The sequence below is a fragment of the Antrostomus carolinensis genome, unplaced genomic scaffold (assembly GCF_000700745.2).
Source record: "Antrostomus carolinensis isolate BGI_N321 unplaced genomic scaffold, ASM70074v2 scaffold48181, whole genome shotgun sequence".
NCBI lineage: Eukaryota > Metazoa > Chordata > Aves > Caprimulgiformes > Caprimulgidae > Antrostomus > Antrostomus carolinensis.
In genome coordinates, this window is record NW_010295790.1 from 1 (window position 1) to 24,350 (window position 24,350).

A 24,350-nucleotide genomic window follows, 5' to 3' on the forward strand; every position below is an offset into this window, starting at 1 on the left:
TCAGCCGTGCTGACGGGGCTCGGAGGCCCTGGCACCGCTACCTTCCCCGGGGCTGTGCCCGGAGGGGCCAGAGGCTCTCTGGTGCCCAGCGGGGCCAGGCAGCTCCGTGGCTGTGGGAGCCATGCCATTGCATCTCCGTGTACCCGAGGTTTTTGGGTGGTTTCATGGTCCCCTAAGTAATGGCACACCTGCCCCTTGCTCTGTGGGCCGGTGTAAGTGCTGGCCCAGCAGTGGCAGTGCCACTCTGGGGTTTAATCCAGGTATTCGTGGTTCTCGTGCATAACTTGGAGTGTGGGGGTGAGGCAGGGAACCATTGTGGAGATTTCGACACAAAATGTTGAGGCAACAAGTTGTTGATGCAGGTTTATAAGCTCCTCGAAGCAGAGGACATCTCTGCTCTGTGGTACAGAGCTTAGCTGAGTGACGCTTTAGTCCAAGACTTGGTGCAGGCACTTGTTGCGGTAAAAGCAGTAATATCAGTAATTTCTAACTGCGGACTCATAGCTGTGTATGTTGGAACTGAGGTGACTGACCTGTGAAACTAAAGAAAGTGTGCTTTCCTGAGGGGAACCACCACTTTTGGTCTTTCCTAGCACCTGGTCACCTCGTTATGAAAGGAAGAGAGAAAGTGGTTAGGTGGGAGAACAGTGAGTTCACATCAATTACTAATACTCATTTACATTTTTACTCAGGACTAAATGACGAGCAAATGAACTGCTTGAAACACTGAGTTTGATCGCCTAGGAGGAGGGACTCTGCTGAGGATAACCCACAGGGAATCTCTTGGGTATCTCTGTCATCTCAGACTCTTCCCTGATATGGAACAAAGTGAAGGTGAACAGGAATCCCAGCCAGAGAGTCACGTGGATAGCAAGAGCAGCGTGAAATCCTTGCCTGGGGGAGCAGCCCATGTCAAACTAGAGATAAAAAAACATGCAGTTACAGATGACTACAAACTCTCCAAACGGGTGCTAGGGTTAGGAATCAATGGCAAAGTGCTGGAGTGTTTCAACAGGGAGACAGGCCAGAAATGTGCTTTGAAGGTATGTAGGCTTTTTCTTTTTTTCCTTATTTATGGTTTGGAGGTCAGAGTTCACTTCCAAAGCCCTGTTATAGCTACTTGTTCCATTGTTTATATTTCACAAAAAGTCCTGCATGAAGAATTTGAATATATGGAGATGTTTGCTGTTACTTACAACATTGTAGTCCAAACTTGAGTCTTTTCCAGAACATTCTGTGTGAGTTTCCAGAAGAATGGTATCAGCTGTGAAATTCTCATATTCATATTTAAAAAGATAAAAAAGTGGGGGAGGTAACAGTGTCTTGGTGTGCTGTGTAAGAAAACTCGCTAGATTTTGAATGAACATATTATGCAATACTTGGGAAAGAAACTATTTTGGATCTTGTGCAATGAAATATGCCTAAACTGGGAAGTATTTAAATGTTCATTGATCTTCAGGCTTTCCTCCCTCTGAAGACTTTTCTTAGGGAGCATTTCTAGTTGTTTACTCACTTACTCTCTTCTTTATTTTTGCGATTCATTTATAGAAGGGTATTACCTAAAAAGCACTGATTACAGCAGTCTTGGCAAGTAAGTTTAGTAGTTATTTATGGTGATATAAATGGAGCAGTAAGTATTCATTAGAGAACATAAACCTACCTTTTGCTCTGCAGCTTTTAAACTTGAAGATTTCCCTGATGCTTTTAAACCACATTGTTAGAAAAAAGCAGCTCAGGTGAGAACCAGGATGGTAAGACTGAAAACCAGATGAAGTAATTGTCATGAGAATTACTTAAGAATGTTACTGAGTCCTTACTGGTGTTAATCTGATGAGTTGGGATGTCTAGAAGGCTTTCAGGTACTCTTCCTTTTTGTACACCTCATACTCTGTGTTTGCTGACAGGAGGACAAATCTGCTGTGGTCAGCTGGAAGGTCTGCCAAGGTCTGGGTATGGTCTTACCTTCACCAAGCTAGAACTCTGATCCCTAGCAAAGCCTTTGCACTTTGATAAAGCAGACTGGAAATGTCTGGTAGCTTTGTGTATTGAAAAGATTTTTAACAGAGGAACTAGAAAAGCTTGTAATACAATAACATGCTGATTATTCACGTTTCCAACACTCATTTAATTTATCACACTGTTTTTTTTGTATTAGCTTCACGTAGCTGACTCACAGAAGTTTATCGTGGCAAAACTGGAGGTTTTGGCAAACAGACTGGAAGGACTGGCGTTTTGTGCCTGCATAGGGGTGTGTCAGGTTTTTACAACTCTGAGGTGATCCATTAATCAGATCCTTCTGAAGTGCTATCAACCTTAATTTCTATACTGAGCATACTGTGATGAAGGATAACAGTTAGTAGTGAAGTGGTTCTGCTGTTTCTGAGGAGTTCTGCAGCTTTGTTGCTGGTTATGGACTGTTCATACTACAAAGTTTTTGCAGACATAAGGGCTGGAAACATTTTAAAATTGAAGTTGTCATTCCAGAGCACAATCCACTGGCAACAAGTGTGTTTGAGAGCAAATTCTGTAGCTCTGGACTAAGATAGGAAATACATTCCTATGGATACTAGCATCTGTAAAATACATTTTTAATTCAGTGCTCAGAGTTGGGGAAGGGGAGAAGAGAGTTGCTGTACCCTGACAGAATGACCTCTGTGTGATGGGGAGGAGGAACCTATAGTGGATCCTCTAATACCAGTTTCTCTTTAGCACTGATTGAGTTAGATGATTTTTCCAGAACTTTTCAAACATATTGAGGACCAAAGCACCAGGCCTCTTCCCAAACCAGAGTTTTGTCAATAGTGGCTAATATATCACTGAAATTTTTATATATGTGTGTTTGCCATCCCCTTCTTTTGCCTCCCCCCCACTATGGAATGTGTGCACTTTGCTTCTGAAAGGGACAGATATATTAAGCTGTTTATGGGTTCTCTAGGGAGTATAAATGGCAGATAATAGGTTGCTGCTTGCGTGTATGTATTTCTCATCATTATGAGTTTAAAGTGCTGAATAAAAAGTTAAATATGCAATTAAGTAAAACTGCCAGCAGCCCAGAGACAATCAGCTCTTCTCTCTAAAGATGGTCTAATGAGAAGATTATCCAACAAGGAAAGGTAAAAACTGCTTGGTTAATTGGCAAGAACAAAGATCTTTTCCTAGCCCTGAAGATATTTGCAAGGATGAAAATATTCAGAGGAAATTTTTCCCTTGTTTCTTGTGAAACCTGAACCAAGCCACACAAGTCCCAAACCTGCTCCAGATGAGACTTCAGAGCAAACCACCTACTCAGAACAGTTATGGTGAAGGAACAAGAAACTTGGGGAAAAAAAACATTCAGAAATTGCTTCAGTGCAGGTTCTCTGTGTAGGGACAATAGGGCCTTGGCACTCCTGCCTGCCACTGCTCACACTTCCTAGGTGTGATGGTGCGGTTATCCTTCACCTACAGGAATAGAAAGCGGAGGCTGATGAAGCTGTCGCAGAAAAAAACTGGTCTGACAGGTAAAGAGAAATGTAAAGATTGAATTGCAAGTTGAACAGGAAAAAAGGGTTGCTGGATGGATATTTTTTTTTTTGGAGGTTGCTTGTGCAATATCTATTGAGATCTATGTGTATTTGTGGACAAATACTTCGGACATGAATGTGCTCACTATAACCTACTCCTGGGAAAGGAAAAACATCGCTCCTACTGCTGAAGATAACACGTAATAGTCTGTTCCCCTTCACACCAAACTTGCCCATTAAAGCAGCTTCTGACTTGGCAGATGGCATTGCTTTCTGCCTGCAGGTTTTCTTTTATATGGGAACAAAGCCAGCACAGCCAGGATCTGGATAGAAATTGCAAAATGGAAAGAAATTTAACTCAAGAGGAAAGGGCTCCAGCAGGCAGAAACTTTCATCCCCAGAGCCATGTGTCAGTCAAGCACTACAGACTGTAATTGGGAGGCCCCTGTTGTCGTCTTTAGTCTGTGTCCATAATTGAAACTTGTTAGAATTCCACTAATAATTTTGGAATGGGAAAACACAAGACATCCTCTCAGAGATACTGCAGGGCTTTGGTTATGTTCCTGAAGTATTATGTGGCTTAGTTTACTCTGCTTGGCACTGTGATTTGCTACACGCTTTTACAATGTGCTGTCAGCTTTATTCCTGTTGGATTGAAATGCCACACGCATTGCTGTCCTGCTCCAGAAAATCTAATCTGGTTCCTCACTTAGACACACAATGATGTTTTGGCTGAACAGCACTGTTTCCAAAGAGTGAGAATACAGGGATTTAGAAAAGTAGAAGCATAAACAAAACTGCTGTGTACGACTGTGGCCTTCTAGAAGGCAACTGTGTTTTAGTCTCTCTCCCCCTTGCAAATAGAAAACCTTCTCAGATCTCTTTCCGTAGTTGATCCAGAAATAGTAGTCAAGTGAAGTCTGGTCACTCTTCTATTTTTATCTCTTCTTTGCCAGCCTGCCCCCTTCTGTTTGCTTTACCTTTGGGGCTTGAAATTTAACCTCCATTCCTTTAACACTGTCATCAGTCTGAATGTTCTCTGCTGTTTTTCACAATCCTCCCTGGTTTTAGGGAGAGGAGGAAACCAAAATAGCTGACTACCTGTGAGGATAAATGTGGACTCCTGGGACTTTCCTTCCATTAAAAACCCCCCAACCTACAGTTCCTTGTTTTACCCTCACTCCGTGTTTGGGTTTTTTTGTTTGTTTGTTTGGGGTTTTTTTTTGGCACAAATTCCTGCTACGTGGTGTCAAAATAATATTTCAATGCATTTCATGACCTACTTTATTATTGTGAAAGGTGGTAGAAAGGGCTCAGGCAGAGTTGGGATCAAGAGAAGAGAGCTAGAGAGCTTCTGCTGGAGTATTGGGACTTCTTTGCATCTACAGCCTCAGGATGTTTCAAAAACAGTGTTAAGGGTTGTTGGCATGCTATTCACCTTCAGTAGACAGATGTTGCTTCTTTCCAGAAGAAAAGGAAGGACAATTCAGGCATAGCAGCAAAACAAAGACCCTTGGAACTTCAGGAAAACAAAGGACATTGGTTGTGAATATATTGGTACTTTTGATAAGAAAACTCTCCTGAAGAACAGTATCACAGCTGTAAAGTGCTGCATTGTGCCTATGCACTGTATACTGTGGGTGCCTTCCAGTCATCTGAGACTTCCACATTAAGGCAGAGTATGTATGAATGGACCTGCTAGTTTATAGGTCTTATCCTCTAGAATAAATAGTGAGTTGAATCATGACCTGCCTCATGGAAAATATCCTGTGCTGCTAAGTGCCAAAAATACAGTGTTACGTGACTTGCTGATTTGAAGACAAACAGGTGAAGCCCAAACGTTAAATAAAGCAAAAAGCAAACACAAAAATGCACAGGCTCCCTGCCTTTTAGTTTTAAGAAACTTTTGGCAAACGATATAAATGATAAGCATAGTATAGGAGGCTCTACTGTTATCCATAAGAGTATTAGCATAACTTTGGGCTTAGAAGGAAGGAAAACAGGTAATGGAGAAAGAAATTTTGCAAAGAAATCATTCCTGAAATGGTTTTTGGAAACTGCACATAGGATTGTATAGAGAATGTTGTTCTGCTTTCCAAAGTGGAGTCGCTGTAGAGAAAGATAGTCATTCTCCATCACCTTAATTTAGTCCTGAGCTACGTTTCTGCCTATCACTCAATTGTAATGTTTCTGATTATGTTAAATAATACTACATCACATAACCTAATTGCTGGATAGTCTGTTTTCAGTTAGTATACCCTGAAGTCAGGTCATGATTGCTCACAAATGGGAGACTGTACTGTCCAAAGTATTTGGTTTTGCAATTATCTAAATAGCTGGTACTTTTAAAATACCCTGTTTGTTGCCTGAAATAAGATGATTATCAAGGAAAAGAATGCAGCGGTGGAGAAGGCAATGCATACAGTCAAAGTGAAGGTTGGTTTTGGCTGATGATTGGTTGTAGAATAGGAAATGTTAACAAGCTTCTTAGATGCTCTAGATTGCATGTTTAGAAGAGAATAAAATTATGCCAGATTAGGAAAGAAACATTTCAGCATTTTGCAACTAAGGAGGAATGATGTTGTACTAAGCTAGAGCTGTGGAGGGAGTTCAGGGGAACCAAGTGTAATTGTTGGTTAGGTTTTGTGCAGGATGAAGGAGCTCTTGCTTTACTGGAGTGATTGTAGGTTTGGGGAGGAAAATTGGCACTTTCTAGTGAAGTATTCTGTAGTTCCCTCTTACCTACCATGTTTCCTGCAGCCTATTTATACAGGTTTATCTCACGCTACAGTAAATTCAGTGTCAGTAACACAGCTGAGTATGAGTAATAAACTCCAGGAGCTGTATGTTGTAGATAGATCAAAGCCAGATACAGCCTGGAATGAATACGAGTTCAGAAAAGTTTTAGTGAAATGGCATCCCCCAGTGTATGGAGGAGTACCTAAAATAGGGATAGCATCAGACTGGTCCTTGAATTTTATCCTTCAGTGCCAATCTTGGTAAGTATTACGTAAATATGCATAAAATACCTAAAATAACGCTCACTCGATTAAAAAGTGGGTCGTTTCTACTGCTGCAAGAATTGTTTTTAAACCAGTGAGTCATTCAAGACCTGAGTCTTTCAACACTTTGTATGTATTTGGGCCAGAATGGCACCTTCCAGAGTGTCAGTTGGACTAGTTAATTTTAAAATGGTGGACTTTATCAATTTACTTAGAAGATCTGACATTTTTTGACTGGTCTCCTTATTTGAAATACAGCAAATAATAATAATAATCATAATCATAATAGAAAAGTTGTGCTTGGTCTGAAATAATAAAACCATGTATAGTAAATTCTTACTAGGTTCAATGGCCATTCACTATGCCTATAAAGTGCAAACAGGCAAATGCTACCAACCTTTAAGTTATCTTGAAAAAACTATCTTGATGCAACTTTGCACCTTCTGTGTTCTCTTCCAGTCTACTAGCAAGCTGGCACAAGTTATACCCTGACTTTTGTAGCAGCAGAGATCAAGGTGTGTTTCCTGCCTTCACCCAGGTTCAAAGATCTGAGAAAGTGTTATGGATACACGTGTGTCAGCAGCTGTGAGGAAGGTGCTTAAAGGGAGAGCACTTGTGCATATTGGTCAGACAGGACTAATCACTTGACACCCTCTTTGGACTTGAAGACCCTTCTACATGTATGTCTCTCCTCTCTTTAGAGTCTAAATCCTGTTATTCCATTTAACTAAAGTAAAACCTCGCTGATTCATGCTAGCTGGGAGTCTCATGACAGGTAACTGGATTCTGAAAATCAGCTTTAGTGCAAGGTTAACAATAAGCAAGAATTTGAAAGTTAATTTGCAAGACAAGTGTACTTCAGCCTCATTTACTTGTGGTAATACCATCAAGAGACATGCCCAGACTGGAAAAACCTGATAACATCCTTTATAATTTGGGAAGAATCAAGGCCTTATCTGAATGTCAGGGCTCACACGCATCTTTTTGGCTTAGGATATTTTTTCTCTGTGGTAGCACTCTGTGTAAGAGCAGCCTGGTCTGAGAATAAACAACTTCTCATGACAGCTTGCTCCCAGTTAAATCTCCACAGAAAAAAAGAGATTATCTTCATGCTGTGATAAATCAACAGGCAGCATAGAGAAGGAAGATGTCACTGGTACTGGGAGCAAGAGCCAACGTGAATTTGAGAAAGTTAATAGGTGAATCTCTTGCCTGTAAAGACACCTTAGTGTTAATCTCTTAACTGTCTACAGTGATTTTTTTTTTTCCTAAAAGTAAAAAAAAAAAAAAAAAAAAGAAATCATTGATTTATTTACACAATGATAACAACATTTTGCCTCTTCAAATGTTTTTGCAGTTCCCATTTGCCTGACCCTGAAAAAGCTTCCATTTCTCATCTGATGTGTGTATATTTCCTTGTTATGGATTTTTTCCATGTTAAATATGAATGCCAGACTTCAGGATCATGTGTAATATTCCAGTAGCAAGAGTACAGCTGTCTGTATAACTATCCTCATTTCTTTGGGTATGGTGCAGTTGTTTGAACTGTTTGCATTGTGGCTCTTACGCTGTAAGAGGAGGTGGTGACATTGATGAAAAGGAAAGTGGCAGAGAAGAGGCCAGTGTTGGAGGTGAGAGTAGATGAGCTGTTTACTTAATTGGAAAACCCTGAGAACTTCTTTCATCAACACCAGTGAAAGCTGGTGGTGCGGTCTGTCTGGATTAGAGTGTATAAACTGTGTGGATTGTGGTATTTTACACAGACTTCCTAAGTACTTAAGATGATTCAAAGCTCCATAAATTAGATTAAGCTATAATGCTCCAGCATTTTAATACCTCAGGAGTGAAGGGGGAGAGAATTGTTGCTCAGCATGTAAATCACGTGTGGCCTCTTAGTTCCTGAATCTTTGTAATATATGGCATTTTGCACTGAAGCTTTCATGGCCTGTTTTAAGAGAAAAAGCAAATATTAACTAAAATTAATTTTTCCTTCAGAAAAGTTTGCTTGCTGAACTTAAACAAACCACCCTGAATGTGCCACCTTTATGAGTAATTTCAGATATTCTGGCTAAGGAGCCTTTCTTATTAAAGTTGCACTCTTCACAGGTCTTAAGTCTTGCCAGTTTAAACTCTGGCTTTTCTCCATGGGCTTTTTCCCAGAAATTTTTTTTTTTTTCTTGAATACGCTCTTAAGTATGCTGGCATTCCCAGTAACAGGCCCTAAGGCAGCTCCTGGGATTTGAGTCAGCTAGGGCTGAGGACAGATTTATTAAACCCATTGAAAGGGGAGAGCTCGGGAAAACTTTTTTTTTGGTTTGTTTTTTTTGGACAGTACTTTAAAATATATAAACTCTTTGGAAACGGCAGGGTGTGGAGTGACTCACGCTCTTCATCCACCGAACTTTCTTGTGTGGTGAAATGTTGGCTGGGGCGAGGAGTTTGCCTAGGTGTGAATCAGCTGTAAGCCCTCAGGAAAGCACTTGAGTAGTGATTTGGAACTGCAGTTGGTTTCTGTTACACTGCGGGGTGGATTTGGTTTTTGTTTTTGTTTTCAAAGGAGAACACTTAAAAAACTGGATGGGGAGCAGCCGCCTGGCACACCTGTGTTCTGCGTGGGACTCCCATGTACTCATTAGCACCACATCTGCCGTTTATTTCGGGAATTAAGAGTTCTTCCAATCCCATTTGCAGTGCCCCGAAGCCTGGCGTTTGGTACCGCCACAGCCGCCAGTGTTCTCCTCGCCTGTTACTCCACTGACAAGAAATACTGTCCTTTACTTGCTTCATTTTTAACCAAAAATGTATTTATTTTTCTTGTAAAGGATTAATTTATCTCGGGGCCTTACTCCCATTTTCCCACATGTTGCTTTTAGTCAATGTGGCTTTGTCAAACGCAGCCTGGTTTCCACAGCAACTGCTTTGTTAACACCAAGGATGTCAGTGCTCCAAGGTGGGGAGGGGAGGGCAGAGGAGGGGGCTGCATTTTCTGGCTCAGCTGCCTCGGCAGGGTAGAGGCCCTTGCTGCAGCCACGCTACAGTACAATGTCTCCATTGTCCTTGTGAAGAGTAAAAGCCTCTCATTTTGTTCTACTCTTCCCTTTCCAATCAATTTACAGTCAAAATTTGACACTTGGGAGGGTGACGGGGCTTGGTGGTTCCTTGATGCTTAGAAGCTTCCTGTTCTTTCAAGCGCTCTGTTCTGAAGGGCGCTGCTCTGTCGTCTGCTTTTTAAAGAGTTTTCTGTGAACAAAATAGCACTTGCATACATGCAAAGCCTGTAGCACTGAGTTTGCAATAAAGGAGAGTAGAGCACTATTCTTTTTGACCCATGTTCAATGTCTGCTTATGAATGATAACATGAAAAATGATCACGGCTTTTATCTTGCCCAGGAATGTGAAACCTGCTCCGATTAAACCTGCTTGGGTGGGTTTTCTGAGGCGCCCATCCCCTTAAGGTGGACACTAAGCCGGGCTCCTGTTGACTTGGGAAAATTGCATTGTTTAAGAGTATTTTGTAATACATTAACCTGTGAAACTCATTGCCTCAGGAGCCGGGTGGTAGTGGCGATGCTGTGAAGATCTTGAGAGAGAACAGCACTTCTCTGAGTATTGTGAATGTGAAGAAAAAACCTCACAGTTTCAATATACTGTTCAGATTTGGCTGTGGTCTGCTAGATCCTGTTGTTACAACTTATAATTGCAAAACTGTCGGGATAAGTAATGAAACTCTGAGCTTCAGAAGGCGTCTTATTGCTTCTCTTGTGTTAAGTGCGTTGCTGCTGCAAGTGTAAAATATCCTCCTGTCCAAGGAGAGGGAGATGGAGCTTTGGCCTCAGCTTGGCAGATGGCTGTAGCTCTGGGTAATGTCCATCATTTGCATATTAGTTTCATGTAAGGGTGTGTCTTCCTGGGCAAGTTGTTCTTGTCTAAACTAGGGTGTAAACGTAAAGTGGAATTGATTTTTCACAATGGCTATTCATATTTAGATCCTTTTTTCTTTTCCTTTTATGACGGGCAGGGCAGGAAAGCACTTTTACCAGACTTGGCCCATGGAAATGCAAACAGTGTAATGTTGTTGGAACTTCTTTTCAGGCGTGTTCTGCTGCATATTTTCACCTTTAATAGAAACTATGGTAAAAAGCAACTGCTGAAGACAGTTAAAACCAGGAGCTGAAACTTGAGAGAAATGGGAAGTTAATGCTTTAAACTGGCTCAAATATATGATGAAATCATGTATGCAAATGCAGATAGGGTTTTAATTCAATTCTTGGATGCCTATTAGTGACTTTTAAAGACTAAGCTTTGTATCTGCAACTTAGAATAGACTCACAACCCGCTTTTGATAGCTGGTTGTATTCTCACTGTTTATTTCTATCACTTTCTTAACAAGTTTCTGGCTCTGCATTGGAGTTCATGGTACACAAGGGGCAAAATCTCTGGAAGGCTGAGTCTTGTCTACTGGAGTTAGGTGTTTTGCCAGGTTTATCAGATTTAGTTGGGTGGTTTTTCAGTTTATTTACTTTATGTTTGGAAATGTACAAAGTAGTGTCTCACGGGATTTTTGGCACCAGAGTAGAGGGAAGCAGGCTGACAAAGTGAGAGTGGTGGATGAGGAAAGGTCAATTAATTTAGAAACAGTCTCAGTTCTGGTGGATCGGTATCAAGTGGAATTTTCCTCCAGTCTCTCAGCTCTGTAATAGCTTTTCCTGTTGCTGAGATGCTGTGATTAAAGGCCTCTTGAGGGCGGAGGGAGTGTGAGAGTGACTTTCAGTTCCAGTTGCATTTCGGAAACCCTGATTGCCAGGCACACCTCCATTTTGGCAGGTGAATGCGAGTGCCTTGACTTGGGCTGGGGCTGTATGCCTGTTACTGTTGAAAAATGGGATATGATGCTCAAGATCTACAAAAGCTAACCTCTTACTGCAGGAGGGAGGAGGAGAAAACAGCAACGTACATTATTGATAAAAGACTTTATACAAGAGCAATTAATTCTGAGTCTTTCCCACCTCTCTGCTGTCTGAATCACTGTTGTGGAGGTGTGAGAGAGGGTGAATGACTGCAGTGTTGTGTGTTTGTGCACAAAAGCCAAGTCTCACAGGGGAAATATGGAGAAAGTTCTCACAAGTGTTGGTTCAATAAAACATCCAACACAGCAATAATAATTTTTTGTTAAATCAAAATACCCCAAACTGACTCTTGGTATCTGTGACAGTCTTGATTTTTGGCAATATGAGCTAATAACTGTGTAGGACTGTTTAATTTAAAAACTAAAGCAGGAGTTTGCCTGCATCCTGCAAGCAAAGGAGCGTGTTTCACAGGAGGGCAGTTTTGCAGAAGGAGAATGGTTTGAGCTTAGAGCCTGGGTAGAGTCAGCGTGAGGAAGGGCTGTGTGGCAGTCCTCTAAGGATAGGTTGGGAAAGCATCTGTGACCCTGTTGAATGTGGAGTTTCTCACATGTCATCTTTCCCATCTATCCCAAGCATCAGAGACTGTGAGGAGACTGGTGTTCTCTGTTTTTGTTTATGTAAACCTTCTAAACTCGGACAGCTGAGCCCATTCAGTGTGCTATGACTTTGTACTGTGTGCTGAACAACTGTTTTCTAGTGCAAGTCATGTGTGTTCCAGATATGAACACCTCATCTCTGTTTCTTGAGGATGCTCTGACTCAGCAGACCAAAATGGTCATTTCTGTCTTTTAGAATAGATCTACTGACCTGCCTTTGAGCAAGTGAAATGAGGGATGACTTGGTAGGGGAAAGTACTGTTAATACCACTGCTAGTCACCAACTCCTCACATGTACAACGTGCCACCTACATCACTGGGGAACATAGCACTGCTTTATATTAAAATGAATGACTCTAATGTGTTCCATCTTCACTTGGTTTCCTGCTGCCTAGGGGATTACTGATAGACAGCTGCATGTCATTACTCCCTACTTTATGTGCACATGAGCATTAAATACTTATTCTCTTTGCTTGAGATTAGCACTGTTAATATATTATTAATATGAATCAAGGTTCTGTTTTATGATTGCTTCTTATTACCCAAAGGTTCCTCATCTTCTCTGAAGGACGATGTCTTTCAAAGCTCCCTGGTACGTCAGGGTTTTTTATAAAGGAGATCACCAGAGTATAGAGCTCCCTCAATGCCAACTACTTAACTTGAAATGATTCAAAGGAGGAATGAGTTTTCTCATGTGGTGACCCTACTGAGAGATCAGGCTGCATTGAGTTGTCTTAAGCTGTCTGTTCAAGTCTTCAAATAATACTTAAACTTTAATTAAAAAATAAATTAACTTTAATCAAGATAACTTACACTTTCATACCACATTTAATCTAAATCTGACTGTATAGTAAATCTTTAGATTCCTGTGCATGTTTTTTTTTGCACGATCATATAGAAATCTTAGGTGATATTTGGTGTATTAGATTGCATCTACATAGAGTGATTGGTGTCCCAGCTACAAAACTCATGGGGATTTTCTTCTTTTCTATTTGTTTTTTAAATAATAGATTAATTAAATTTATAAAGCATTTTTCTAAACAAAAAGACTGAGAGAGGTGGGTCTGTTTAGCCTGGAGAAGAGAAGCCTGAGAGGGGACCTTATCAATGGTTATAGATATCTAAAGTGAGGGTGTCAAGAGGATGGGGCCAGACTCTTCTCAGTGGTGCCCAGTGACAGGACAAGGGGCAACGGGCACAAGCTGGAACACAGGAGGTTCCACTTTAACATGAGGAAAAACTTCTTCACTGTGAGGGTGCCGGAGCCCTGGGACAGGCTGCCCAGAGAGGGTGTGGAGTCTCCTTCTCTGGAGAGATTCCAAACCCACCTGGACGCCTTCCTGTGCAACTTGCTCTGGGTGACCCTGCTCTGGCAGGGGGGTTGGATTAGATGATCTCCAGAGGTCCCTTCCAACCCCACCATTCTGTGATTCTGAGCTGTGTGTCAGTGTGTATTGGTCACTAGTTACTGCTACTGAGCTATCAGGAGCAATGATCTCTTTTCCAGTTCAGGATGACTAATTACTGTTAATGGTTTGTAGCTGACTGCTTATTTTGCAGGGAATATTTCTATTCCAAAATAGAATTTCTAGCCCAAAATCAGTATTCCTGGGACCTCTGACATCCTCCTCCATCCTTGGGAGAACTTCATGTGCAAACACTCGTGGTTTTGTGCTTTCAGTCAGTTTATTCCATGCTTTTAAACTTCTTTCTTCTGTGTAATCAAGGGAGAAATTGATCCCCTTCTCTTCCACCCCCACCTTTTTCTGATATTCATTCTCTGGAAGGATTACATTTTAACTGCTAAATGTCAGTAAATGTCAATTTTTCCTTCCACCCCAAAACTTCCATTTTTTTATTAAAAACTATGTGAGGGGAAAATAATCTGTGAGACATCACTCTTTGCAGTTTTTCCCTTTTTCTTCTCTCAGATCTATTTAGCAGTCAATAAATAGAAACTGTACTTCCAAAGTACAATTAAATTTGCTGTTAATCTTTTTCCCAACTACTGAATTTGGAGTTTTCAGTATCTAATTTTTCATTTAATAAGGCATATATTGAAGGAGAAAAAATGAAATTACTTGAAAAATAAAACAAGTGTTTGCATTTTCTGAGACCAGTTAGAAGTATTATCTCTCGGCTCTGCTTTTTTTGTTACAATAGATATGCTCCCCAATTAGTTAATTTTTAGTGATTCCTAATTTTTATTTTTTTTACTAGTTATATAGAAATGTAAGCTCTGGTATATTATTTGTGTATTTCCTGTTTTCTGAAATCATAGAGCTTGTTAGCTCAAAATAAAATACATTGTTTTGCCCTTTTTGCATGTTTGTATATATCTTTGTGTGAGAACATGAGAGCCAAAATTTGTATTATTTAGAAAAAGGGGAACAAATAAACATTAATTACTGAGAACTGTAGCCAACTAGAGGCTTGTTAGCAACCACAAATATACAACAAAATCAAACTTGTAGGATGAGTAACTAAACCAAAAATGTCAGATTCCTTTCTGCCTTTTTCCTGAAAAGTCTGTTGGAGTTTGGCTTGAATTAGGAAATCAGTTTTGGCCTTATATTTGTTTTCTCACTGACTGTGAAAATAGAAGTCAGTAAGCATTACTGTTTTCAGGAAATACTCGGGCTTCCATGCATAGTATAAATCAAGGATATAGGAAAAACTAGTCCCCAAACAGATGGCATGCAGCTTCTGCAGTTCAGCACAGTTGTACGGCGCTTGTGCTTCTGATGGCCCTGCAGTAACCCAAGTTTCTGTGATTTAACACTGGGCCCATGAGGTCTGCGTTCCAATTTCAGCATTTACATTTTCCTGTCTATCCACCCAGGGTTATAATTTCCATCTTAAAACCTGACAAATGTGTGAGAAGAATTTGGATATACGAGGATTTTACTGGGCAGAATACACCAAAGTTTGCCGAGCTGTTTTGTTTAAGTGCTCCTATGGGAGACTTGCAGGAGCTGTGAGGGATGTTTACCCAGTACTTCTACTGTTTGGCCAAAGTTCTTTTTGCATGCAGTTGTCACTTTAACACGCAATTCTAAAAGGCTTGGAGAGCACCGAGGAGGTGTCCCCTGTGTCTGCTCTCTGCCAGGCTGTTCCGAGTGTGTGTTGCGCTGTGCAGCACGGCCGCCTCCCTACAGAGCTCTTCTGGGGTGAATAGCACAGTCACTGCCCCAGAACGACTCCTGGTGAAGGACAGGCTTTGATTACACAACAACAAGGGAGTATTCTGGGATGTGTGTATCTGTTCTTCCCATGCACATGCTTTCCACTAATCCAGGTTTCCCTTAATACGTAGTCAGATAAGTCTTCCAGGATGACACCTCCCTCACCACCTCCTAAATGGCTTCTCTGGTGAGATGACCCAGATGCAAGGGTGGGAGCAGGTAAGTTGATAAGGATGATAAGGAACGATGACCCCACAGGTGATAAGGATGTGCCCAACTCAAGCTCTTAGCGTGAGGGCTGTAACCTGAAGTTGAGTACAGGTAGCAAAGACTGTAGTCTCCTGTAACCTGAAGTTACAGCACCTCGTTCTGTGCTAGCAGTAACGATTTACATAGTGTCTGCAGCTCGCTGCTTGAAAACATGAGCCAACTGTTAGCACAGCCTTCCAGGAAGCTCGGCTGCTCCAGGAGCTGCTTCTGTGCATTGTATATCATCCAGCTTCCCCTTCCTTGCTGTCGCTGTTCAACTGGGACCTCTCTGCTGGAGCAAGAGACAGAAGTATTACAAGAAGTCTAGCATAGAATTGGCCAGATACTCTCAGGCTTCTTTAGCTTGACTAAGTTTATTTAAAATTCTCTTCTATTCTTAAAATGTCATTTGTTGTTAATTGCTCCAAAAGTAAGGAAGCGTGAAATAAGTATCTTCTGACTTCACCCCTTTTATTGTTAGTTTGAAGTGGGAGAATAGGAGGCAGCAAATTACTTATCTGTAGACTTTGTACAACGAAGAAATAAGGCATGCAAATGATCCTAGTGTTGCCCAGTAGGACTGAGGAAAATTAAAAACAACTAATAAGTATACTGCAATTGAAAGACATAGTAGAGATAATGACCATTGCTAGGAGAGAAATCTGATAAATTAGTCTAAGAATTATTGATTTTATGATTTTAATTAAAATAAACCAAAATCAGAGTGGTAGAAAATGACTTTAAAAAACCAAAACAAAACTATGTAGTGGCACATTTTTGTGCAATACAATGATGAAATAAAGGTAATGCCTAGTTTTGATTATTGAATCAAGCAGGCATTGCTGAAGTTAGTCTTTTATTCGTCTCTGGTTCTTTACTACACCCAGTCTTCCTACAAAAATGAGGCTGAATTTGAGCAAAGCATATTATGAAGTTACAGTAAAAGCTGCTGAGGGTTGTGTTATGTTGTTGATTCCTCTGTTTTTGTAAATTATTTTCACATACAAGTAAAAGATAGAGTAATAACAGAGCAAAGTAACCAAGACAATGTTATAAAATCAAAACAAAGTGGAAGATGTAGCTCTCCAGAAAATGGGAGAAATAGGCAGAAGTGAAATTTTGAGTGTGATGCAGACTGGTACTTGAGTACAAGTTTATTCCTTTTGGGGATTAATTAATGACAGCACAGCAGCATATGAAAAGTTAAAAAACTTCCTGTGCAGCTGCAATTGGGGACCCTCAGTTATATTTGGTATGTCAGAGTTCACCTGATTCGCTACAATAGTGCTGGTGTTGGATACTTAATGTGTGGATGGAACTACCATCTGCACCCTGCCAATTTCAGCATCAAGTGACAGATACCACCTATCAAGAAAGACAGGGACACATCAACTATCTGAACTGTTCCAAGAGTAGATCGTTCTGGATAATGGAAGTTTGCAAGGGTGAGTAACGATGAAAGCTGAATATATACAGTTTGAAGACAACATAAGGAAAACACATCTCAGAAAAAATACTGATTACTTTTATGATGTAATTAGCTTCTCAGGCAGTATCAGAGTTAATTGTGGAAAGAAACAAAAATAACCACCAAAGTCATTGTCCTTGCTCAGGCACAGTATCTGTTAAGTTAAGGGAGCGATTTATCTTGGTGAAGACAGCAGGACTGCGACTAATGTGATAAATCTCATGTAAAAGGAAAAAAATAGCTGTCAGGAAAAATGATACTGTGAGGTCAGTGCTATGAGTGCGTTTACCAGGGAACTCTGCTGTGCCTCTGGAAAGACGCAGAATTAGGTTGGACAAAGCACTTGCCTGTAGGCAGGGCTCGTAGCTTAGCTTCATGGTAGGATTGCCTTGATCTATATGGCCTCTCTCAGTATTCTGACAGACTTGAAGGATGGTATTTCTGTCCTGAATAGAAATAGTTTTGCAAGAGTTTGGCAGAAATTTTTCAATCATTTCCAGTAATAAGACTAGGGGGGAAAAAACCAACCAAACAAACCTTTTGCCTACATAAAATACAAATTAAGTTTCTAGTGATTTGCCTGTTACTTGGATTTGAAGTTTATTGAGGGGTGAATTTGTTTCTAGGAGTGTCTTGCCCGGTCACCATTAAAATCATACCAAGTTCAGCCAAATGCTGAATCTTCAATGGTCAATGTGTTCAGTTTTACCAGTCGACTTTCCCAAAGGTGCATTTGTGCTGGGCATGCCAGGCTGCAGCGCAGCGGGTATTTTCCAGGGATTCAGTCCCTGTGCTCCTGAAATCTATCCCAGCTCTGGACACAGGTCCTAAGGGAAGCAATCTCTAGTCTGGGCTTTCACTCTCCCACTGTCTCCAAAAGCACAGAGGAACCGAGGTCTGCTGGGTACCAGCAGACAGAATGGGGAGCAGAGAAGCTGGGGCCTGGAGGTGGTGGAGAATGAGTCTGCTGAGGAGGCCTTGCTGATGGGACAGGCTGGATGCAGAGCCAGGAGCAGTAAGATGACAGATGGGGAGCAATGGGTCAAGGCTGAGTTTGGATGAGGAACCACAACAGAGAGGCAGAGAGAGGGAGAGGATGGGGAAGAAGAGTAGCTGGAGTCTGGGATTTGGAGGCAGAGAAACAGACCACAGGAATGAAGGAAGAACTGACTAAGGGCTCTGGTGCTAGTTTCAAGGGGTGGAAAAAGAGCTTGTGGGGCCATGAGGCTTGTAGGAGAAGATGATGGGATTAAGGAAAGAGATCACAGGTAGAGGTGAGACCAGCAGGAGAGTTTGTTTTTGCTGTCCAGCCACACTGCTTACCCCTTCAGGCAGGACTGTGTCCCAGAATCTCCTAGTTTTGACTCTCTTCAGTCATCAAGTAGCTGTAAAACTCATTGGTATAAAAAGTTTTACACTGTCATGTTTATTGACAGTTGTTATATTCTGTTATTGTCCTTAGCTACTTTTGTAGCTAACTGGCAGAGATCTGTGCATTAGATAAGTGAGCCTTAGCCCTGCAGATAAGTCACGAGGGATATCAGTATGAAGATGCATAAGGGGATTTTTATTTTCAAGGTTGTTTTACTGTTGCTAAAAAAAAAAATAATAAAAAAATAAACCCACCACAAAAACTAGACAAGTTCTCTCACATACACACAAAACTCCTTAAAGTAGCAGTTTTGGGTTGGGAAACAGCATTCAGATGGAGTAAGTGTCAGGATCCATGCTGTGTATATGATATGGCTATCTTGCACTCCTTATGTTTTATCACATTTCAGCCTTTTTCAGTGCATAGGCAAAATTATTAGCTTGTTAAATGACTGGTTTCAAAAGCTGGTTTCATTGTCATTGCTCAGTGTATGGAGCACTTCTTTACTTCAGGTTATTTTAGACCTCCTCTGAAAACAGATTTTTTGGTTTTTTCCTGCTTGTGCCTTGTGGTGTTTTCAGTAAAATGCCTGGATCACTGGGTTTTTTCACAACTTTGCTTTAAGATAAGTTTGTACTGTCTGTACTTCACACATGGGGAGCAGGGGAATAGGTTAGACTTCTAAGAGTAAAACTAACCACTGAATTTTGGGACCTGCATTTGAGGTATGTCAGACAAGGGCTTGTTTTTTGGCCTCCCACTCCTCCTCAGTGCACGTAGTAGCAGATTACACTTGAACTCAAACCAAGCTTTTTAGACCCATGCTCTGTTACAGTGGGGAGTGCTCAGGACTTTTGTACATGAGGCTGTGGTTCAAGCTTGTAAGAAGTGAGGTATAAGCAATTAGTGACTGCTTGTTTGGCTTAGCTGACTTCCTGAGCATCACATAAGACATCAGAGGGGGACAAGAGTAGAATACAGATTTTTGAGAGTAGCAGTCAGCGGTGTGTCACAAGATCCTTCTTTGTGATATTACACTTCCCAGTTTCTATGTCAAATGAAGAGGAGGTGGGAGAGGCTACAGACAGCAATTCCTGTCACTCTGCATCCCAATCAGGTTCAGGTTGTACTCTGATTGCTGTAAGGATAAAGTTGAAGAGGGATATAGTGTATAATAATACTGTGTTTAATACATACATACAGAGGGAGCAATATTTGAGTTACTCAAGCACCTTAATCCTGGAATTCACTAACGTTAGAAGGTCTATAATGAAAATTTTAATCATATTAAGAAATCTGTATTTTGTTCTTATTAATTATCACAGAGGCCTGTTGATAGCAAGAATAAGATAGACTAATGGTTCTTCTTCATCTGCAAGATTTTATTTATTATGTACTTATTGAGAGGGCATTAAATGGTTCAGAGAAAACAATTTAGAGAAATTAAAAGAATGATGAAATTGCTAAGTTGTGCTGTATGCACAGAATTAATATTCTGAGGATTTATTGCAGCTTCTGTCATCTCTGTATTGAAGATTCTCAAACAACTTGTGCCAAAAGCACGCTGTTACAGTAAAGCATGAGGAAGGTGACATCCAGAGACAGTTTTTGTCCCCAAAGAAGCCTGTAACCTAGGAAAGGATGTGAGATCCCTGAGTCCAGGCTCTTAATGGCAAGAGCATAACCTCTTAACCATGCCATATCAGTTCATATAGGCAACGTGTAGGTCAATTATTATTCAGAAAAATCCATAATGGAATCTTACAGGCACTTTCCAGGGCCGTAAGCTGCAGAAAACTTGCAGTCCATGCAACATGTAAAGACTGTATCGTGCACAGCACTCAATAAACACTTCTCAGAAATTCAGCTGCTGGTAGGGTTATTTTTAATTCTACTATCAATCAGTTTCAGTAAAGCTTTACTATTCTTCCTCTCTTTCACTAAAGCTTTTTTAGTGAAAACTATGACCTGGGCCTTGCCTGCTTTATTGCTTCTTTTTTTTTTTTTTTTTTTCCCTTCACATTGTTTTACAAAAGTTACCTCCTTTTCCCAGACTGGATCAGAACTTCAGGTTTTTGAACTGCCGTACGGTTTCTTTTACGGGCGCTTCCAGGTGCGTGTGGCTGTTACAACAAACACTGCAAACGGTCCTGGTGGGACAAGGAGCTGTATAGGCTGCATTTTCCCTTTTCATTTTTAGTGGCATGGCTTTGACAACTTAGCTATGTAAAAGAATATTGATGTATCTGAAAAATCCAAACATTGCTTGGAGTATTTAAACCCACAGCCCTGCGTGTTCTGAGCAGTGAGAAGAGTCCATATTAGGGTATTGCGGGAGAGAGGGGAGGCTCGGCGTGGGCTAGGACAGAGGGAGGGAAGGCACAGGGTTGTGCATGTGATGTCTGCTTTCTTTCATCTGTTAAATTGCTAGGACTACTGCAGTGAGCTTCTGTGCTAGCTTTACCCAAACAATAAAGACTTGGAGACAGGATGTCTAAGCTAAAGGTACAATAAATAATAAACACACACTGAACACAATAGATTATTGGTAATAAGGAAATCTATGGCAACAGTATTTGCAGGTTAACAGCATGGAGATCAGCAAAGATAGAAAGAGGAGTGTGACTATTGACTGGGTGTCCTGAATTTTGAGACAGACAACAATAAATGGTTTTTGGAAGGTTTGCATCATCAAAGAGGTTATCAAATGTGGCCTAGATGAAATCTGGGCTGAGGAGTACTGCAAGAACCTACAACACTAGAGAGTATTAATAATCTATAAATCTAATCTTTAAATTTGATAGCTTCTTTGAAGAATGAACCTTTAAAGTTCACCTTTAAAGTACCAGACAGCACTGCTGGATCCTGGGATTTAAGTATCTTTCTCTCTTTGGCTTCTGCCAGATACTTGTTGTTTTTTGTACCTTTTGCAAGGTATGCGAGACACCTGGGTGGTTGTATCTCTGAGAGAACGAGGCTGTAGCAGGTATTGCAGACAGCAGGGCATTCATGGCCAAGGCCTGTGGGGTTGTCCAGGGGAACAGAGCTCAAAGAGGGATGGCATTTATTTACAAGCTTCCAAAGACATAGAGGCTGTGCAGCTTTAAAAGTTGCAGTCAGGCCTCTTTTATGGGCAGACCAAGAGGTGGGATCATGGGTTGTGGCTAAATGTCACAATTCCAAGTTTGCAGACATGTCTCTGAAGGAGGATGGCGAGCTCCCTTGCTCCTTTCATGTGATGCAAATTCTTGGATTGATTTTTGTTTAGTTTAGCTTACCTAAATATTTGCTTAATTCAAATCTGAAGCTGCATGCTTTATGTGTCATTGGACTTGTAACTTGTGGATGAGCGTGAGTGTCTCTTTAGCTATACTGAACCTGTCAAGAGGGTTGGTTGTTTTTATTATTTTTTTGGTGGTATTGCAGTGTAGCTGGAATTGGGGTAATGAAAAATATGCACTTAGTCATTTGAGTAAGCAGCCAGAGTTCAGTTGTGTTTCTGCAGCCAAACCTTATTCAGTCTTTTTGAAAAGGCGTGAGAGTTTTTCTTTCTGTGACAGAGGCTGAAATGCTCTTTATTAGACATTGCCTTGGTAAGCGTGTTGCAGAGTTATGAAAAGGCTTCACTTTCATATTCCAGTTCCCAAGTTGGTGTGGTCTTTACACCTAAGGCTCACAGGGATAAGTGAGTGAAACAGGCACAGGTGTTTATGTAACAGCCCTTTGGGAAATAAACAATAATATTTTTCCAGTAGTTCTTGCCCATCAGTGTATGTTGTAGAAACTAAGTGCAGCTATAGCATGGCACCCCCCAGAGACCCTGTGAGTCCTGGTGTGCAGCTCGCCAGTTCTGCCAGTATTCATTAAAGTTGTCTTAGGGGTGTCTTGTTTTCTCAGACTCGCTTCTGAATCCCCTCTGTGCTGCAGGTAGTGAGTGCACGTCCCCTCGAGAAGGTTCCTTGCTAAGGCTCACCTTTTCTTTTATTGTAATTGTTTTTAGAAACACCTCCCTTAAAACTGGACAGGAAATGGCATTTTGACTGCATGAAAACTTTATCAAACACAAAAATTTGTATTCCCCACATTTAGAAGCACCCAGTAACTTTTAAAACTCCTCATGAGAAATGAGAATAGCCATGCCCATCCCAAAACAGACAGTCATTCCCACTCAGCTATGATCTGAGAAATTCAGGGCTGTGTCCCAACTTTGCTAACTTGTGTTTCAGTAGTGGAAACTGGGAAACATAGCTGTAGACAAGCAAAGAGTTCTCTGTAAGAGCTGTAAGGATTCAAGCAGTGAAGTGGAAGGCCCTGATCTAATTCAGGCAGAGCAAGGATCTGGAAGTGGATTTCTGCACCCAGACTTAATAGGCAAATCAGCTGCTGGTTATCTGAAATTCAAATGCAGGGTCTCTTGGTGGGTTTGAATGGTGGTTCTGTCCAGGACTGATAAATACTTTTCTACCAATCTGTTGTATATTTTCGTGTGGAAACTTTTAGTTTTTACTCAAACAGTTCTAATCCTGCAGTTGGAGACACAGCTAGTGAAGGATAATTATGAATTCTAGCAGAGCATCCCCCCCATGTTCAAAATATCACAGCTTCTTAGTTTAGAATACTCAAGTGCTAAGAAGAAACTGAGACTTCAGGAGCTTTAAGGTTTAATGCATTAAGGTTTGAAAAATGTCTCCAGATTCTACAATAGTTGGTGTCATCATTTAGTATTAAGAAGCGTTTTGAAAGTGATTGCATTTCACCTGGTTGAGCTTTACCACATAATTGTATGGTGAGAATGATACATCACTGTCTTGATGTTCTTTCACTGGACCTTCAAGGATTCTCCTCCCTTACCTAAAACAGAGCAGTAAGAGTCAAGAAGTTTGTGGTGGTATGGGTGCTGGGTGCTCTTCAGAGCTGATCTCTTGCTGGTTGTGAGCAGCCCTTGTAACTTCCATTAGTAACTAATGGGGGGCAGGAGGGTCACAAGTGTGCCTGTGAATTTGGACAAATCACCCCCTCCTTTATCTTATGACACATGATTATCAAATGGTGAAGACAAACCAAGAGATGCTTTCTAAAGGTTTTCAAAGTGTTCACTACTCAGAAAAGTGTTATGTGGCCACATATAAATAAATAAACAGGAAATTTTGGTGATAGGAGAAGGATTAACTCATGAAAGTTGGAATTACCACAGCTTGACAGGTCATGGATAAAATCCTGCACATTAAGCAGGTGTCACCCAGGTCTTGTGGAGTGCTGCATGATGTTCAAAATCTGCAAATTTCCCTTACCCTTCCCGTCTCCACCTGGGGATCTGTCTGATGGGAAGAGCATCATGGCTGAGTGCCTTCTCCCCTTGCCGCTGCCTGCTGTGAGGTGTTGAATCAGCTCTGCCGAGAGACCAGCAGCTGCACAGCTCAGACAATCTGTTTCTCTGTTAACATGGCTTTAGTGCAAGTGTGCTTTTCTGATTCCCTGATGTGTCATGTCTAGGAGAATGATACCGGATGGCACGTTGCTTCTGTGAGATCATCATCTCAGAAGTCATTAACACTTTTGTGGGGCAGCTGTTTCCACGGCACTAACATTAATTGGAATCAGGCAGGTGACTTTAGGCCAGAAGGATCTTCTAAGTCCCTTTTCTCCATTGCCCCAGCTTTCTCACTCCCTCCTCCCCCTTCCTCAAGCCCAGACTTCTCTCTTTCAGACACGCTGACTGGTGGAAATGAGCCAGTGTTGCAGTGTACCACAAGCAGATGCTGCGGGGAGGCAGGGGGGAAAGGACAGTGGCTTAAGAGAGGGAAACGGATGTGTGTTTCAGCTTGGAAAGATGAAAAGGATTTAAATTCTTGGAATGATTTTTGTTCACCAGTGCTTTTGCTACATCTCATTTTTCTGACCCCTGTGTGGTCCTCAGCATGGTGCTGCTTTAGCGGAGACATCAAAATACTAGACTTCCAAATATTCTTGGGATCCTCCTCCTCTTGTTTTTGCATGTGTAGTCGTGAGGCAGCCAACACAACGCAGGAGCGGAGAGGAAATCTATTCAGGAATGTGAAGGAATTTGG

The 24,350-nt window shown here is 41.2% G+C and overlaps 1 protein-coding gene across 1 annotated transcript in view; it reads left to right on the plus strand.

The window, feature by feature from the left end:
• Positions 1 to 818: 818 nt before the first annotated feature.
• LOC104532792 (MAP kinase-activated protein kinase 3) overlaps positions 819 to 24,350 on the plus strand; it is a gene marked incomplete at its 3' end in the record, with an annotated part of 38,740 nt that continues 15,208 nt past the window's right edge. Inside the window, exon 1 of the mRNA XM_010178077.1 lies at positions 819 to 1,043. Within this exon, the coding sequence (XP_010176379.1) occupies positions 819 to 1,043 (225 nt within the window). The remainder of the gene's footprint in view (positions 1,044 to 24,350) is intronic.